The 18032-nt window shown below is 36.4% G+C and overlaps 2 protein-coding genes across 2 annotated transcripts in view; one reads left to right on the top strand and one right to left on the bottom strand.

Annotated features, from left to right (window-relative positions):
- Nucleotides 1-53: 53 nt before the first annotated feature.
- grpel1 (GrpE-like 1, mitochondrial) lies at nucleotides 54-4388 on the bottom strand. The gene is made up of 4 exons (XM_073837001.1): nucleotides 4276-4388; nucleotides 2869-3025; nucleotides 1632-1713; nucleotides 54-1534 (listed from the first exon to the last, which is right to left on the bottom strand). Exons 1-4 carry the CDS (start codon nucleotides 4386-4388, stop codon nucleotides 1188-1190), a joined length of 699 nt encoding a protein of 232 aa, XP_073693102.1. The 3' UTR covers nucleotides 54-1187.
- Nucleotides 4389-10900: 6512 nt separating this feature from the next.
- sorcs2 (sortilin-related VPS10 domain containing receptor 2) overlaps nucleotides 10901-18032 on the top strand; it is a 243095-nt gene continuing 235963 nt past the window's right edge. The window contains exon 1 of the mRNA XM_073837000.1: nucleotides 10901-11225. Within this exon, the coding sequence (XP_073693101.1) occupies nucleotides 10932-11225 (294 nt within the window). The 5' untranslated portion in view covers nucleotides 10901-10931. The remainder of the gene's footprint in view (nucleotides 11226-18032) is intronic.

The raw sequence follows: 18032 nt of genomic DNA, 5'->3' as shown, positions 1-18032 counted from the left end.
CGAAAATTTCACCAAAAATGAATATATCTGTGGAAGGCGTAATAATGAACACATTTGAAAAAAAGGAATATACTTTATTTGACAGTTGTCGGCTTGTTCACACAGATGGAAAAATTGAATTCAATACCCTTTTAAATCTGACGTTCATATTTTTTTCTGTTAACATGGTATCATTCTAGTCATATTACAACCACAATTTCTGTCAAGTGACCTCAAGTGGTCATCCTTCTTTTCTCCTGATCTTCACAAAAACCACATCAGTAGTTATTACAATCTGTGGACTGAAGTGTGATGTTTCATCAAGTTTCCACACTACACTCTTAAAAATAAAGGTGCTTCAAAAGGTTCTTCAAGCGATGCCATAGAACCATTTTCCATTTACCATTCAGTCAAAGGTTCTTTAAAAGAACCATTTCTTATTTACCATTTTAAAATCTGAAGAACCTTATTTGCCACAAAGAACCTTTTGTGAAACAGAAAGGTTCTTCTGATGTTAAAGGTTCTTTATGGAACCATTTAGACAAAAAGGTTCTTCTATGGCATCGTGAAGCACCTTTATTTTTAAGAGTGTATGAAACTAATGGTGAAAGTTAGTAAGTACAACTGCCAGTAGGCAAATTATTGTAAAATTATACATTTTATTTTTGAATAAAATATTACTCCAAGTTCTGTAAAGAAGACTAATTATTCTCTCGTACAAATAAATTCAAAAACCTGCATAACACTGCCAAAAAAAAAGTGGAATCTAACAACTGCTGTCATAGACATCACCAAACTGGTAACATTCTTGAGTAAAGAATTTATATAATAGCAGATAAGTATAAGAAAGATAACATGCTGCAGTGTTTCTTTAAAAGCTTTAGATTCTTCAAAAGCTTCAGTTTCTTTAGATCTCTGGAATGGAGATGATCCTCCAGAGAATACTGACTGAATCAAAGATTCTGTGAATCTCCTACAACATACACACTCAGCTCTTATAATATACCCAAGAACTTTTTTTATTGATAATCATTATTAATTACGAAGATTAGTCTGGCATTGTCCTTCAGTTGTCAATATATTGGATTTCACCTCTTAGAGGCACCTTTAACAAACACAAAAAACGAATCTGTGGAACCTAAGACCATCTAAATTACAGAAACCGATCAGTCGACCAGGCAATAACCCGTCATAGTGTGGACGACCGGTTAGGGGGCTTTGACTACACCCACCAGAGCTGGCCGAAGAGTGCGACCATGCAGCTTATAGCCTACTTTGGTAACTACGGCTACGGTTCCTGGCTCCTTGCCCTCAATAGGTGCATGAAAGACAGCCTCATGCTCATAAGGGTCAAATTTCTGACCATCTGGGTTAAGCTTAACAAGGCCGTGTTTGTGGAAGACCTTTTGGATCTGGACCTCAGTCATTACAAGGCCGTCATAAAGATTTTTTAAGTGTGGATTTGCAGAAGAGATTTCAGTTTTTGGTACGCTTTCTGTTGCCTTCTCCAAGATGTCAGCAACCTCCAAAAGATCTTTACAGAAGCCCTGGATTCCTGAGGAAAAAGATGAAAGTTAAACATTTAAAAAAATTGACCAGATCTAAAAATATCTGTTCATAAAATTTTTAGTAAAATAATTGTAATACCTTACCATAAAGCTTAGCATCATCAATCATCTTTTGACTCCTTTGCCTAAGATTCTCAGTGTCTGCTAGTGCCCGCTTGTATTTATCCTTCAGCAAAAGACAATTAAAAATGATCAGACAATAAACAACATGCTGAGTTTTCAAATCTAACGTAAAACTTAAAGGGATATTTCACCCAAAAGTGAAAATTTTGTCATTAATTACTCTCATGTTGTTCCTGTAAGACCTTCGTTCATCTTTGGAAGACAAATTATGATATTTTTTTAATGAAATCTGAGCTTTTTGACCCTGAATAGACAGTTCAATTGTAATTTTATTAAGCTACGAGAACACATTTTTTGCACAAAGAAAACAATAATAATGACTTTATTCAACTATCGTGGTACTTTCGTAAATGCGCAGCAGAGACTGGCGCGAAAGAAGACATTTTTGAATAAAGTTGTTATTTTTGTTTTCTTAGCGCACAAAAAGTATTTTCATAGCTTCATAAATTTGAACCACTGATGTCACATGGACTATTTTATTGATGTCTTGGGGATTAACGTGGTAGTACCGTTGCGGTCTATCCAGGGTCAGAAAGCTCTCGGATTTCATCATGTATACTTTAAATTGTGATCCAAAGACGAACAAAGGTCTTACGAGTTTGAAATGACATGAGGGTGAGTAATTAATGACAGCATTTTCATTTTTGGGTGAATTAACCCTTTAACATAATACTTGAACTGCTTCCCTCACCTAAGATAAAAGAAACCTAAAATACCAGCAATAATTTGGTATAATTTTCTAAAAGCTCTGCAGATTTATGTTATATAGTAATATTACAAAGAATAAAGACTATGTGCTGGATTTGCTGTAATGATTAATCTGAATATTTCACATGTATAGAAATGACTAAGTTGGTGCAGAGACTCAAAGATAGATCCTAAAGAAGTCTGGGACAATTTACAGCTGATTTACAGGCAAGTAAATCTTCTGAACATCACTTATCTGAAACATGACCCTGCTGGCTACACTTCTTAAAGAAAAAGCATTTGTTTAAACAAATACAAATAGTGTGGTCTGCTGAAACTAAAAGGGCTATGGTGTCCTTGAACTTCAAGGGCAAATGAAGGTCAAACCGCACAGATGAAAAATGACAGTTTTGAACTACAAGAAATACTTATTATTATTGTCAGATTTGATGTAAATTTATCACATAGAACTTCTATACAACAGATTCCAAGACTAAGACGACAGCAATACCGTAACATCTTTTAGCTGTTCTTCCAGTTGTGTCTTTTCTTCCGTGAAGGCTTTCTCTGCTGCACTGGGCTCTTGTTTCTGAGTCCCATTCTCTTCTTCAGTCCCAGTTCCTGAGCTTTTCTGTTGGGCTGCTGTGCAAAGGAGACGTGGAGTCGCCCTGAGAAGTTAAAAAATGAGAATATTCACCAACTTAGCCCTTGTGATACAGGTTATATACATTAGGATTATGCAACCAGTCTATGATAAGTGATGTTGTGTTTGCTGCTGTCAAATAGGCTTAAAAAAAAGAATTCTCCCAAAAAATAATTTTGTATTATTATTATTTTTTTTTAAATTAGTTTTACATAATGAAATGGTGGAATGTCATTCTTCAGCATTCTTATTGATCTCAGTGGCACTTGCTTGGCTAGCTAAAGATCCAACTGAAATACACAGTCTGAATCTTTGCTCATCTACGGGTTTTGTGTGTCTTTTATACTTTCTGAAACTTAAAGTCGCGAGGAAAGAGGTAAACCGTTCTTTCCATACTGTGACGTACATCCGAGTGTAACAGATTATCGACTGTGGCAGGTACTCAAAAATGAAGGCAGGTGAACACGAGCTTGCAGGGTTAAGGTTTAAGTTGACTAAAGGATTGGGGAAGTCTGAGTTCACCAGAAAGAAGTCTGTAATTTTCATTGGAAGATCAAGTTTAGTGTTTTTATTATTTAAAAAAAAAAATGTAAAAAAAAAACCATGCATGGATGTATAATTACAACATCTATGACATGCATTTCAAAAATAGTAATAGTAATATTATTAGTGAATTGTCATTTCATGCAGAGTTATGTACATTATAAAGTAGTTCATTTAAGATGCTTCTTTATGGGTAATAGTCATACCTGAATGGGTGACCCAAGTTGTACAAACTAGGTTTGCAACGGGTTAAGAGGTGGTCTACACCAATCATTAGGTGAAAGAGTGGCAGTACAACTACACTTCAGTAACTCTTAGCTTTGACACTAGCACGTTTTGGAAATGAGCCTTTCATTGCCATGTCAAACTATTTTTAATAGATTGAAACCAAAATCCTGAACTCAGTGAAAAACATTCTATATATTATGTTACGTTAACATGCAATGCTATGATAAAGACCTAAAAGACATTTAAGGAAATTTCACTGAGAAGCAACTATAGTCCCACGCAACTAATCTGTAAAGTTATAATCTACCTGACAGGACTCTGTCACACAAAGCTGTCTAAACCTTGTCACATGAAGGCATACATCTGAGGGTCCTTAGAATCAGCATCAATCATTCATTTGTGAACAGCTCACGCAACAGAAAGATCATTCATTTTCGTAAAACAAATATATTAACCCAAGCATGGACATGAATTTCACACAATAACACTGCTTTGAAAACCTACCTTACAAGTGAAGGGGACGCTAAGATAGAAGAGCTCTGTCTGATCGCACGCACACACCAGGTCGCCATCTTCACTGTCCACGCTGATAGACCCGCAGAGCGAGGGTGCCTCATTCAACCAATCGCAGCTTCTGTTCTTACAAGTTTGTCCTGCACGACCAATCCTCGTTGTAGTCAAAACTGACGTAATTCTGTAGTTTGGTTGAGAGGAAGGTCGAAACATTCTGCACGTGACAAGAGCGGCGTCTTTCCTAGGCCAACTGAAGGTTACCTCACACTTCTATTACTCAACTACGCCGAGCTTTTACATCACTGCAGCTCCATCCATTCAAAAAACACACGAATGCTGTCCAAAGAGAATGTAATCAGTATTGCAAGACTAAATAAATAATGTAGATGCAGACATCTAAATATTAACATAAATTCTTAGCAGTTATGGAAAGCGATAGAAATTCTCAGAATTAAAAAAAAAAGCCAATTTTATGTTTTTATCATGTATGTTTGTTTAATTATCACAGTTTGAATTGTATTGTTATACCAGAATTTCAGAATTAAAATCCAGGCTTTAAAGCAGACAGCTGACATTGTTTACTCTTTAAATTTAGGTCAGTAATCCTCTGGCTCTCAGTCAGCCTAGTCTGTCTCTTGGACAATAAATCATCTGAGAGACTGAGGTAAGGAAATCCTAACTCGTATCCTGATTTAGACTTAGAAACAGTTCAAGCACATAAGTATTTTTTCCACAAACATTTCAACCCAGAAAGGGTATTTGTGATAGCCTTTTCTTGGTCAAAATGTTGAATTGGAATGGTTAGCACTGTGCCAGTGTTTTATCATTTTGACTGGTAGACTTGTGTTGTCTGACTTGTGACAGCAGTTGTAGTATGTTTTTATTTTATATGTTTTATAGTCTAGATTTTTTCTGAATTCAAGGGAAAATGTAATATGTGGGACTCTGGACCACAAAACCAGTCACAAGGGTAAATTTTTTTAAATAAACATGTATGCATTGTCTGAAAGCTGAAAAAAAACCTCTCTATTGATGTATGGTTTGTTAGGATAGGGCATAAAAAGGCAGAGATACAACTATTTAAAAATTTGGAATCTGAGGGTTAAAAAAACTAAACTTTGAGAAAACCACCTTTAAAGTTGTCCAAATGAAGTTCTTAGCAATGCATATTACTAAAAAATTTTTGTATATATTTACAGTTGGAAATTTACAAAATATCTTAATGGAACATGATCTTAACTTAATATCCTAATGATTTTTGGAATAAAAGAAAAATTGACAATTTTGACCCATACAATGTATTGTTGTCTATTGCTACAAATATACCTGTGCTACTTATGACTGGTTTTGTGGTCCAGGGTCACATATACAGTATGATATAAATGACGATGCAAATATTACCAGAAAAGAAGCCAAAGCATCAAGGTTTGTTTTCAAGCAGACTGAAGGCCATATGAGGGAAGCAGAGCAAATGCGGTTTCACCTCCCTACTTTTTTAAGAAAAAAAGTATGAAAAACTCTGTTACTGACCAAAGTTCAAGATTTTTTTTTTTTTTTTTTTTTTAGATTTGAATACTTGTATTCACCAGGGATGCTAAATAAAAAGTCACAGTGAAGACATTTATGATGTTACAAAAGATTTCAAATAAATGCTCTTCTTTTGATTTTTCATTTATCAAAGCATCCTGAAAAAAAATCTTAACATTTTCTGCAAAAATATTTAGCAGCACAGCTGTCAAGTCAAGTCACCTTTTATTTGTATATTAATTTATTCTGTAAAGATTCACTGTAAAAAAAAAAAAGCTTAAAAAAATTAAGTGTCCATCCAGTTAAGTCAACCAAAACTTGGAAACTTTTTTGGGGTGTTGTTTTAAAAGCAGGTTTACAGGAAAAATAATGGTTTAATGAGAGAAATTCAGAAATCAATTCTGCTTTAAAGCAGCTCTAACAAACTAGTGTCATCAATCACCTGAGGTCACTTTAGTGTTGATTCATTTCTGTTCATTGCAAAGACCATCAATTATGAAAGTAGTTCAATAAAGCAGCTTTCTATATGGCATCATCCAGTTTAGTTCTGATCTCATCCAACAGTGTCTGTATGGTCAATTCAGTAATATTGCTGAATATTAAGTGTCCCCAAATAAGCCAGCCAGAGGCAGCAGTGGCCAAGAATGCGACCTCCATCGATGACAAAAATGGCCAGCAAAAAAAAAAAAAAACAACTTGGCTGAGTCGGAGGGCCAGTTGTACTCTGGCCAGATGAACGAACATGGTGTGGCTTAGTTTCAGGCTGCATCACAAATCAGATTGTGGACTGGTGTCATTCAGAATACACAACCAGTCCCTTCTGTTTGAAGATCAGGATAATAAATTCAGACTGGAGTAATAGCACAAGAATAAATAACTTTTTAAAATACAAAACGTTGTTTTAAATTGTGTTTTTTTTTTATATATATATATACAATATAACTGTTTGTACTGTATATTTATCAAGTAAATAGCCTTGGTGAGCAAGAGAAGAGAATTCTTTCAAAAACGTTTGAACATAATTTTTATAGCAAATGTATAAATGTATGAGCATCTTATAATAATTTTAAAACTCTGAACATATGTAATATTCTAACTCCACAAGACTTATACACATGACTTAAAGCTGTTAAATCAACTGCAGGCTTAACACAGTCTTAAAGTAATTCTGTTTAATATTTGAAGTTTTGGCAAATTAGTATTCATATGAATTTGGACATCTCATTAATTTATTTATATTTTCAGGGGTGGACCTTCATGCTTATTTTTCTTTTTTCTAAAAAGTTTACATTTCAGTACAGATCACACTGTATGTATCATACAGTGTCATTTTTTGGTGAAATTTATGTTTTCTTATGTTTTTGTGTAGGTTAAATCTGTTAGTACAGGCAGTTAGGGCTGTCAAATGAGCATTCAAATTAGTTTTTTACGGACTGGTGTTTTTTTGAGGGAGAATTTAAATAAAAAGTTATTTATTAGAATATTTGGAAAGCCAAATCAGCTCACTAAACTGATGTAAAATACTTAGATGTACATCTTATTTCCTGCTTCATCTTCTAAAATTATTCATTTGAGGTTGATTTGAGTTGAGTTGGCCTGTGTATATAAATATGTGACCCTGGACCACAAAACCAGTCATACGGGCCAATTTTTTGAATTAAGAATTATACATTACCTGAAAGCTGAATAAATAAGCTGAATAAGCTTTCCATTGATATTTGGTTTGTTAGGATAGGACAATATTTGACCGATATACAACTATTTGAAAATCTTGAATCTAAGGGTTCAAAAAAGTCAAAATATTGAGAAAATCGTCTTTAAAGTTGTCCAAATGAAGTTCTTTGTAATAATATGCATATTACTAATAAAATTAAGTTTTCATATATTTATGGTGGGAAATTTACAAAATATCTTTATGGAATGTGATCTTTACTTAAAGGAACACTCCACTTTTTTTGGAAATAGGCTCATTCTCCAACTCCCCCCGAGTTAATAAGTTGAGTTTTACCGTTTTGAAATCCATTCAGCCGTTCTCCTGTTCTGGCGATATCACTTTTAGCATAGCTTAGCATAGATCATTGAATCCTATTAGACCAATAGCATCACGTTCAAAAATGACCAACGAGTTTCCATATTTGTTCTATTTAAAACTTGACTCTTCTGTAGTTATATCGTGTACTGAGACCGGTGGAAATGCAAAGCTTCAATTTTCTAGGCTGATAAGATTAGGAACTACACTTCCATTCCGGCGTAATAGTCAAGGACGTTTGCTGCCGTAATATGGCCGAAGCAGGAGCAGTAATACCACGCAGCACATGTGCAAATGCTAAACTAGCTGGGAACTCATTTCTGATAATACTCCGCCTGCTTCGGCCATATTACGGCAGCAAACTTCCTTGACTATTACGCCGGAATGGAAGTGTAGTTCCTAATCTTATCAGCCTAGAAACTCGCAGCTTTGCATTTCCACCAGTCTTAGTACACAATATAACTACAGAAGAGTCAAGTTTTAAATACAACAAATATGGAAACTCGTTGGTCATTTTTGAACGCGATGCTATTGGTCTAATAGGATTCAATGATCTATGCTAAGCTATGCTAAACGTGATATCGCCAGAACAGGAGAACGACTGAATGGATTTCAAAATGGTAAAAATCAATTTATTAAGTTGGAGAATGAGCCTATTTCCAAAAAAAGTGGAGTGTTCCTTTAATATCCTAATATTTTTGGCATGAAAGAAAAGTCGATAATCTTCATACAATGTATTATTGGCTATTGCTACAAATCTACCCGTGCTGCTTACCCGTGGTTTTGTGGTCCAGGGTCACATATGATATACACCGATCAGGCATAACATTATGACCACTGACAGATGAAGTAAATACCACTGATTGTCTCTTCATCACGGTACCTGTTAGTGGGTGGGATATATTTGGCAGCAAGTGAACATTTTGTCCTTAAAGTTGATGTGTTAGAAGCAGGCTTGTGCACAATTCAGAATTTCAGAATTGGCCGCCATTCAATTCATGAGTTGGAATTTGAATTGAATTGACTCCGCCCCACAGGAAGTTGAATTTGAATTGGAGTTGGAATGACAGGAAGTGGAATTAAATTCATGGCAATTCAAAGACATTCCACACAGTCATAGAACAGAAAGAATGTGTTGAATCTCACATACCATTACATTAATTTTGTAATTTAATAGCATAATTTCATTACACATAACTAGTCACTCCTCAACCCTGCATACATTTTGTTCCAACATATAGATAATGCTCAAATTCTTGAAATAAATTACTCCCTCAATGTTTGATTAGTTTTGTTCAAAATGTTATTTTCATTTGAAAGTAATCAAATAACACAATGTGATCTGTACAAGTAGTTCAAACTAATATCATTTATAGAATATGTAATGAAATCATATCTGACATATATTGTAAAGCTTCATTGTTAAACACTTCACTTATGTATATGAATTTCTTTGAATTTGTATTGAATTGCAATTCTGTTTCCTTTAATTCAAATTCGAATTGTAATTCTAGATCCTGTTTTTGACATCAATTCAAATTCAATTCAAATTCAAGAATTGAATTGGAATTTAGGAGTCATTCTCAATTAAATTCTGAATTGTGCACAAGCCTGGTTAGAAGCAAGAAAATGGGCAAGCGTAAGGATTTGAGTGAGTTTGACAAGAACCAAGTTGTGATGGCTAGACGACTGGGTCACACAGCATCTCCAAAACTGCAGCTCCGGTCTGCAGTGGTCAGTATCTATCAAAAGTGGTCCAAGGAAGGAACAGTTGTGAACTGGCGACTGGGTCATGGGCGGCCAAGGCTCATTGATGCATGTGAGGAGCAAAGGCTGGCCCATTTGGTCTGATCTAATAGGCGAGCTACTGTAGCTCAGATTGCTCAAGAAGTTAATGCTGGTTCTGACGCAAAGGTCAGAATACACAGTGCATCACAGTTTGTTGCATATGGGGCTGCATAGCCGCAGACCAATCAGAGTGCCCATGCAGACCCCTGTCCACTGCCAAAAGTGCCAACAGTAGGCACTTGAGCATCAGAACTGGTCCACAGAGCAATGGAAGAATGTGGCCTAGTCTGATGAATCAAGTTTTCTTTTACACCACAAGGATGGCCGGGTACGTGTGTGTCGCTTAACTGGGGAACACATGGCACCAGGATGCACTATGGGAAAAAGGCAAGCCGGCGGAGGCAGTAGGATGCTTTGGACAATGTTCTGCTGGGAAACCTTAGGTCCTGCCATCCATGTGGATGTTGACATGTACCACCTACCTAAGCATTGCTGCAGACCATGTACACCCTTTCATGGAAACGGTATTCCCTGGTGGCTGTGGCCTCTTTTAGCAGGATAATGCGTCCTACCACAAAGCAAAAATGGTTCAGGAATGGTTTGAGGAGCACAACGAGTTTGATGTGTTGACTTGGCCTCCAAATTCCTCAGATCCCAATCCAATTGAGCATCTGTGGGATGTGCTGAACAAACAAGTTTGATCAATAGAGGCCCCACCTCGCAACTTACAAGACTTAAAGGATCTGCTGCTAACACCTCAAATAGTTGTATCTCGGCCAAATATTGTCCTATTTCACCAAACCATACGTCAATGGAAAGCTTGTTTATTCCACTTTCATATAATGAAACATTGACCCTTATGTCTGGTTTTGTGATCCATGGTCGCCTATGGTAATGTGATTATTTTACACCAGCCAAGCCAAGTTGATAAATTAATGAAGTACTTTTTACATCATTAGACGCCTGTAAGTACAAACAGCTTTACTAATATAGGTTTACTAAAAAATCAAACACTTGACTAGTAGCACCACTAGGTGGCAGGCGAATACGGCTGTTCTTCTTCCCGGTCTCGGCTGTCTACTATACAGCACATGAGCGCGCTCGGTTTGTAGCTCTGCTTCCCCACCCTCTTCCCCTCTCTCTCTCTCCCTTTCTCTCTTTCTCTCCCTCCCTCGCTCTCTCTTACATTAGAGCTTTCCATCTTTCGCTTGCATCGCACTCGCTTTGACAGTGTTAAATGAAGGCGCTCATCATGGCAGTTTTGGCGCACCTGTACCCAGCTGTGTTTTTCGCTTGCGCTTGGATGTCACTGTTCGGACCGATTTTATGTCACACCGGCGTTATAAACCAGAGAAGCGTACGGGACCGAGAGCTTGACAGCCGCGGTGGGCATGTCCCTGGCAGAGATGAAGCGCTTATCTCAGCGCACAGCCGCGGAGATTACAGCGGGGACCCGGGCGGACCGGCCATGGGAGTTCCCCGAGTCCGGAGGGCATCGACTCCGGAGAAAGTCTCTCTACTCAGCAGCTCTTTCGTCCTTAAAGGGGATGCCACCCACAACCAGGCAATGGTTCACTGGACGGGTGAAAATAGCAGCGTGAGTACCCCATTTCCCCTGTTCTCTGTTATAATTGTCTCGAAATGTCATTGGATTAAACGTTGAGTTGTTTATCCTGTCATAAGATATGTAGATGCTCAAAAAAATTATTTCGGATGGGAAACAGGTAATAAAGCATCATAAACTGAAAGGCGGGTGTCTGGACCGCAGGTAGATGCTTAACGACCAGCTTTCATCATCACACAAAACACATCTGCTGTGTATCGAGAGGTTTAGGTTCAGTGTTTGCCAAACCATCCTGCGTGTAATGTGAGCCAGAATGACAGCTGATGCCGAAACGCACCTATACCTGGTGTATTATGCACCTGCACGCTTCTAGCAAACACAAGTTCACTGCAAGTCCTTGTTAGTATACGCACAATTTGAAGTTTGACTGTGTTTACTTGGGCTTGCTGATTCATATAAGCGATACAATGAAATAAAGTTATAACAAAAGCTATCAAACGACCGAGCGCGAACAGCTTGGATGCGCTCTGAACAAACGCGCGCTTGTCTGTGTGATGGTAGTTCGGTGAATTGTATCTGGAGGAGACATCTCTCGTTTACAAAGCTGCCAAAACAACTCTTGAGCTGTTTACACAAAACACGAGCGCCCTGAATATTTTAATATCTGTTGAAGTGTGGTGTGCTTTCAGGTCACGGTTCTGTACTCGGCTTTATTTGCCTTAAGCTAATGACAAAAGTTTAGGAATGGGAGATTATTGCTCAGATCTTCTTTTTCCAGATATTTTATCTAAAATTCTTAACATAGAGTAAGAGTGTAAAAATGTAGATAGTAGGCTATAGTTTTAGGTTTTAGATCAATTTGATGAGAACATTTTGAGACTTGTAATCTCAAGAAGAGTTACATGTGTGTCAAAAGTTTACATACACCTGCAGAATCTGCAAAATAAGAGGGATCATACAAAATGCATGTTATTTTTGTAGTACTGACCTAAATTAGATATTTCACATAAAAGACATTTACATATAGTCCACAAGAGAAAATAATAGTTGAATTTATAAAAACCTGAATGATCCACAGCTGTTTTTTTTTTTGTTTAGTGATAGTTGTTCATGAGTCCCTGGTTTGTCCTGAACAGTTAAACTGCCTGCTGTTCTTCAGAAAAATCCTTCAGATCCTACAAATCTTTGGTTTTTCAGTATTTCACACTGAGGACAATTGAGGGACTCATATGCAACTATTAATGAAGGTTCAAACGCTCACTGATGCTTCAGAAGCAAACATGATGCATTAAGAGCCAGGGGTTTAAACTTTTGAACAGAATGAAGATGTGTGCATTTTTTCATTTAGCCTAAATATCATTTTTTTTTTGTTTAGTACTGCCCTTCAGAAGCTATAGAAGATACTTACATGTTTCCCAAAAGACAAAATAAGTTAAATTTACCCTGATCTCCAAATTCAAAAAGTTTTCACCCCCGGCTCTTAATGCATTGTGTTTCCATCTGAAGCAGTGAACATTTGATCCTTCTGTATAGTTGCATATGAGTCCCTCAGTTGTCCTCAGTGTGAAAAGATAGATCTCAAAATCAATCTCAAAAGGGTTCAGATACACAAAAATGTTGAAAACCCAAAGAATCTGTGGATTTTTCTGAAGAACAGCGGGCAATTTAACTGTTCAGGACAAACAAAGGACTCATGAACTATCACTAAACAACAACAAAAAAACACAGCTGTGGATCATTCAGGTAACAGCACTGTGTTAAGAATTGAAGTGTATGTAAACTTATGAACGAAGTCATTTTTATAAATTCAACTATTATTTTCTCTTGTGGACTATATGTAAATGTCTTTTATGTGAAATATGTTATTCAGGTCAGTACTAAATAAAAAATAAAATGCATTTTGTATGATCCCTCTTATTTTGCTAAAATAAATAACATTTTGCAGATTCTGCAAGGTGTATGTGAACTGTAAACTAAAGTCTTTATTTAAACTCACTGATCTATAGAAGATACATTTAAAAATGTGACCCTGGACCACAAAACCAGTCTTAAGTCGCTGGGGTATATTTGTAGCAATAGCCAAAAATACATTGTATGGGTCAAAATTATTGATTTTTCTTTTATGTCAAAAATCATTAGGAAATTAAGTAAAGATCATGTTCCATGAAGATTTTTTGTAAAATTCCTACTGTAAACCTATCAAAATGTAATTTTTGATTAGTAATATGCATTGCTAAGAACTTAATTTGGACAACTTTAAAGGTGATTTTCTCAGTATTTTGATTTTTTGCACCCTTAGATTTCAGATTTTCAAATAGATGTATCTCGGCCAAATATTGTCCTATCCTAACAAACTATACATCAATAGAAAGCTTATTTATTGAGCTTTCATATGATGTATATATCTCAGTTTTGTAAAATTTAACCTTATGACTGGTTTTGTGGTCCAGGGTCACAAATAAGTATTACAAAGTTTTAATTTGTGATTATTATCTTTGCTATGGGAATCTCATGTTATAACTATAAATAACAATAATGTTTTGTATCTGAAAGTTTTACAACACTATTAACCTGTTAGCGTTCCACTGTACCACTCGCGGTACACTTTGCATTTAGTTACGTTTTACAGGAATGCTAAACCAACGCCCAGTTTCAGTTATGAAATACTTTTCCTCTTAACCACATCTGCTGTGCTTTCCTGAAACATGCAGAAAAATGTCAACAAAAAAGTAATTTTGAGAGACATGGAATTGGCATGCATGATCATGTTTGTGTTTATTGGAGCTGTAAGTATTTGTGGACTGTGCTCTTGTTGCGTCTTTTAATTACTTAAGGTCCTCAAGCAGTAGCTGTGTGAATTATGCAGGTCCTGGCTGCTATGTCAGATGTTCTACAGTGAGGAGAGCTGTAACCTCAATTACCAGGGTTACTATTGTTAACTCAAACTAAAACCATATAAAAATGTCATTAAGTGGGGAAAATCTATATAGACATTAAAAACAAAAACAACAAAATGACTAAAACTTTAAAAAGTCAAAAATAATGCCAAAAACTATAATGGTGTATAAGTTACACTAAAATAACACTGCAACTGACAGACACACAATGGATAGAATAGATGCACAGAGATCAACAAGCGTTGTGATACAGCTGAATATATTCTTTTGCCAGGTTTGCTGACAGACTGCATTAGGATTTTACCAAAAGCACAGCCATTCTTGAAGATCTCTGCCTTTTTATTTCATGTCTTCTCCAGATTTCCATTCACAACAGTTACTTTGGCATTTAGGGATTGTTCAAAATAGATCGACCACAGTGCCATGTGGGAAAGATGACACCAGAAGGAACTGACGACATGTTGCAAGCATTCTCTATTGTGAGAGTGTGGTAATGCGAGAGTCTTTATGGGAAGCCTTCTTGAAATTGTCTTCCACCTGTGACATGTTTTTCTATAAATTCACCTTACTGACCTACATGAAAATATTGCAGATGCCAAAGACATGTGTGCACAAATCTGCTGTTGTAATAGGAGCACACAGAATCCATGTTTGATATCAGTTTAATTAAATGGGCAAACAAGAGGAAGAAAGATATCAGCATGTCATGCTGTAAGATATTGCTGTATGTGTAAACATAGGTTTATAATTAATAGGCCTTCTACATGTGTTTGGTTATAGCCCAACCTTTGGAGAGAGGCAAGTACTTCCTGTGCTTTAAGTGATGTGTAGAATAGACACAAAACAAAGAAAGAAAAATCCATCATTATTCCACAGGCTTTACTCCTGGACAACGATACTAGACTCCTGACGTAATTCCAGCATCAGAACCTTTTAATGTGCTGAATGGGTGCTCTTTGTGTTTTCCGATCTCTCTTTTGTTCTGCCTCACTTTCTCTGGGGAGTGCGACCATCTTGATTCATTTATTTTGCCCTCTGCACTTCTGATGACAAATCTCTTTTGTGTAAATATGAGGAGATATAGTCATCTATCTGGAATTTAGCAGCAGTCTCTGCTGTTGTTTGTGTTTGCAGCGTTGTCAGGAACCATCCATCTGTTTGCCTGCTGATAGCTGTGTTTAGTTAAGACAGAGAGAGAGGAGGGGAAACTGACACAGAAAACTAAGATACTGCATTTGAGAAAGTGAGATACATAGATAGACAGACATACAGGCTGTATTGATTCCCAGAGGGACATTTAGAATAAAGATAGATCCAAGGGAGCAATTATAGAACGATTGCTAACAGTCTCATTTAACTCAGAGTGTGTGCATGTTGTTCCCTTGCCTTCATGCTATTAGCAAATCTGATAAAATGAAAGACACATGGCTCATTGACATTTCCAAGGCAGTCCAGAGACGCCACCACCATGTGCGCTTCTCTCCTGAGTCATCATTTTCTTGTTTTCCAAAGCCGTTAGGTTTTCCAATTTTACGTTTTAAGAGGAATCTGTAATCAATTAGAGATTATATATAATCTACTCATACCAGATCATGGCTTTCTAAAACGTATCAATACTTGACTTGTAAATGTGGTGCTGTTCTTCATTTTTGCGTTGTGGAAATTAAATAACCATATGTTATTTATGTGTCCAAGCGCAAAAGATGGATGAGCCATTTATTGAAAGTTGTCCCTGGCAAGTGGTTAATAAAAATGTCTTGCTTTGCATGTAAATTGGGAGTAGAGTGTAAAAACAAGTTGCTATTAAGATACATAGCATGTCTGCAATATTTCTTTGTCACGTCCTCCTGAAGGCTTACTTCATGAAATAGGCATTCATTCATGGTTCATATACTTAACAGACAGTTAATTTGGTCCCTCCTATTGCATGGGCAAAATTGTTAGCACATGTCTTGTCTGTCTGAATCAATATTCCCTAGTTGTTTCTGAATGTTTCTGTTTTACAATGAGTCAGATTTGGCTTGCAAACATGTGGCAGAGTGGACAAAAAGTGTTTTCCATTCACATTTTCTTAAAGCCTTTCCAAATCCAGTTTTCCAATTCCAGTGTTCTTTCAAATATCAGTACTAATTACTGGCATGCCATTGGTGGTTTTGCTCTTTTCAGCACCAAGACTTTAGTTTCTCTACTTCTATTAGCCCAACTTATTAGAGGCTTACTTGTGGTCTTTTTTTCTTTCCACTCCCAATGAGGATTTCTTCCTTTGTTTCCTGGGAGACCTCATCAGAATCTGGAGGGACAGCGCAGGCGGAGAGTTCATGTGCAGCATGCAGAATGTGATTTTATGCATTGGCCTTAGACCTGCATATGTCATATTGCTCCTCTAGAAGTGTTTTTGAAGGACTAGTTACCTGTAATTAAAAATGTAGACATCATTTACTCACCCCAAATGTTGTATTATTTTCTTTCTTCCATGAAAAACAAATGTCTAAAGTGTTTTTATTTATGCTGGACGTAGGATTGGGTTGATGCTCTGAAGCTGTGACACTTGAATATTGATGCATAAGGTAACAAATAAACAGCCTAAGATGATGATTATTAGGGCATTATGTAATTCTAGAATCGACATCTGTAGTTGAAACAGAGTGTGGAGAATTGTGATAAATCAGATGCTTTGATCTGTGCAGACAATAAGTCGACTGTTGAGTAAGTGTAAGTCAGTATCTGTATCTGAAACAGAAAATGTTATCTTTGCTTTGTACCGAATTGAACAATTGTAATAAAAGCAGACATAATCCATGTTCAGTATCACTGTGACTGGATGATCAAATAAGAGGAAGAAAGATTTCTATATGAGATTTCTGTCTGTCTGGACAGAGGTTCTACTTGTGTTTTGATAAATTTTAATTTTGTGTGTGATTTAAGTGGTTGTCTGTGAGCACCATATCAGAGCGGATTTGACCAGCTGAGTCATTTACATTCATGAGCTCAAGTATTGTATTTTGGCTTAGAAATGTGACACATGTGGAATACACAACAGGTGCTTTTGTACTCACCAGTGGGCTTCAGACAATAAGTGGACCCATTGAATAAGTGCAATTCTGTAATCAGTACAGAGAATTTTCATATTGAAGCTGATGCATTTATACACTTCTAAACATTATCTTTGCTTTTACATTTAACGTCACATTTCTGAACTGTGTTGAATAACAAACTACTACAATATGCAATGGCATATTTTTCATTTTTCAAATGTAACTGTACAACCGCCAAGCTCCAAAATATCCCATAAAGCACCATAAAAGTATTATAAAAGTAGTCCATTGATGTATGCACTTTAGGCCGAGTCCAAGTCTGAAGCTATACGATAGCTTTGTGTGAGAAACATACTGAAATTTAAGCCGTTATTTACTGATAATCTTCACTAGACGGCAACTCTTAAATCTGCATTGAATGGAAAGCAGCTCAGATATTCTGCTTATGATCTCCATATTTCACAAAAGAAAAAAAACAACAAAATTGGGAAAATTATGACAAAGGTTTAATTTCTGGAAGAACTATTACTTTAAAAGGATAGTTCACCCAAAAATAAAAATTCTGTCATTAGCCACCTTCACCATCAAATTAAGATATTTTAGATGAAATATGACAACTTTCTGACCCTGCATAGACAGCAACACAATTACCAAGGCCCAGAGATTTAGTAAGGTTATTGTTAAAATATTCCACGTGACATGAGTGGCCTTGTGGTTCTACATCAGAATATCGGCTCCTGCGTCAGCAGCATCACACACGTCTTGTGGTGCTTTAAAGAATGTACATTGAAGACTGACATGGAAGAGAAGAAAGTGTTGAATGAAGTTGTTATTTTTGTTTTCTTTGTGTGCAAAAGTATTCTTTTAGCTAAATAACATTATGGTTTAACCACTGATGTCACATGGAC

This window comes from Garra rufa, chromosome 3, assembly GCF_049309525.1.
Source record: "Garra rufa chromosome 3, GarRuf1.0, whole genome shotgun sequence".
Taxonomy (NCBI): domain Eukaryota; kingdom Metazoa; phylum Chordata; class Actinopteri; order Cypriniformes; family Cyprinidae; genus Garra; species Garra rufa.
Note: the sequence above shows the minus strand (reverse complement) of the source record. Positions and strands in the feature narration are given on the sequence as shown.

Bases quoted from the DNA above. Each gene is read 5' to 3' on its own strand.
- grpel1 (XM_073837001.1), bottom strand. From the start codon at position 4,388: ATGAGGCACCCTCGCTCTGCGGGTCTATCAGCGTGGACAGTGAAGATG. The intron at 1,714-2,868 runs GTATTGCTGTCG...CTTTTGCTGAAG, and splicing joins AACAGCTAAAAGATGTTACG to GATAAATACAAGCGGGCACT. The intron at 1,535-1,631 runs GTAAGGTATTAC...CTTTTTCCTCAG, and splicing joins TGATGATGCTAAGCTTTATG to GAATCCAGGGCTTCTGTAAA.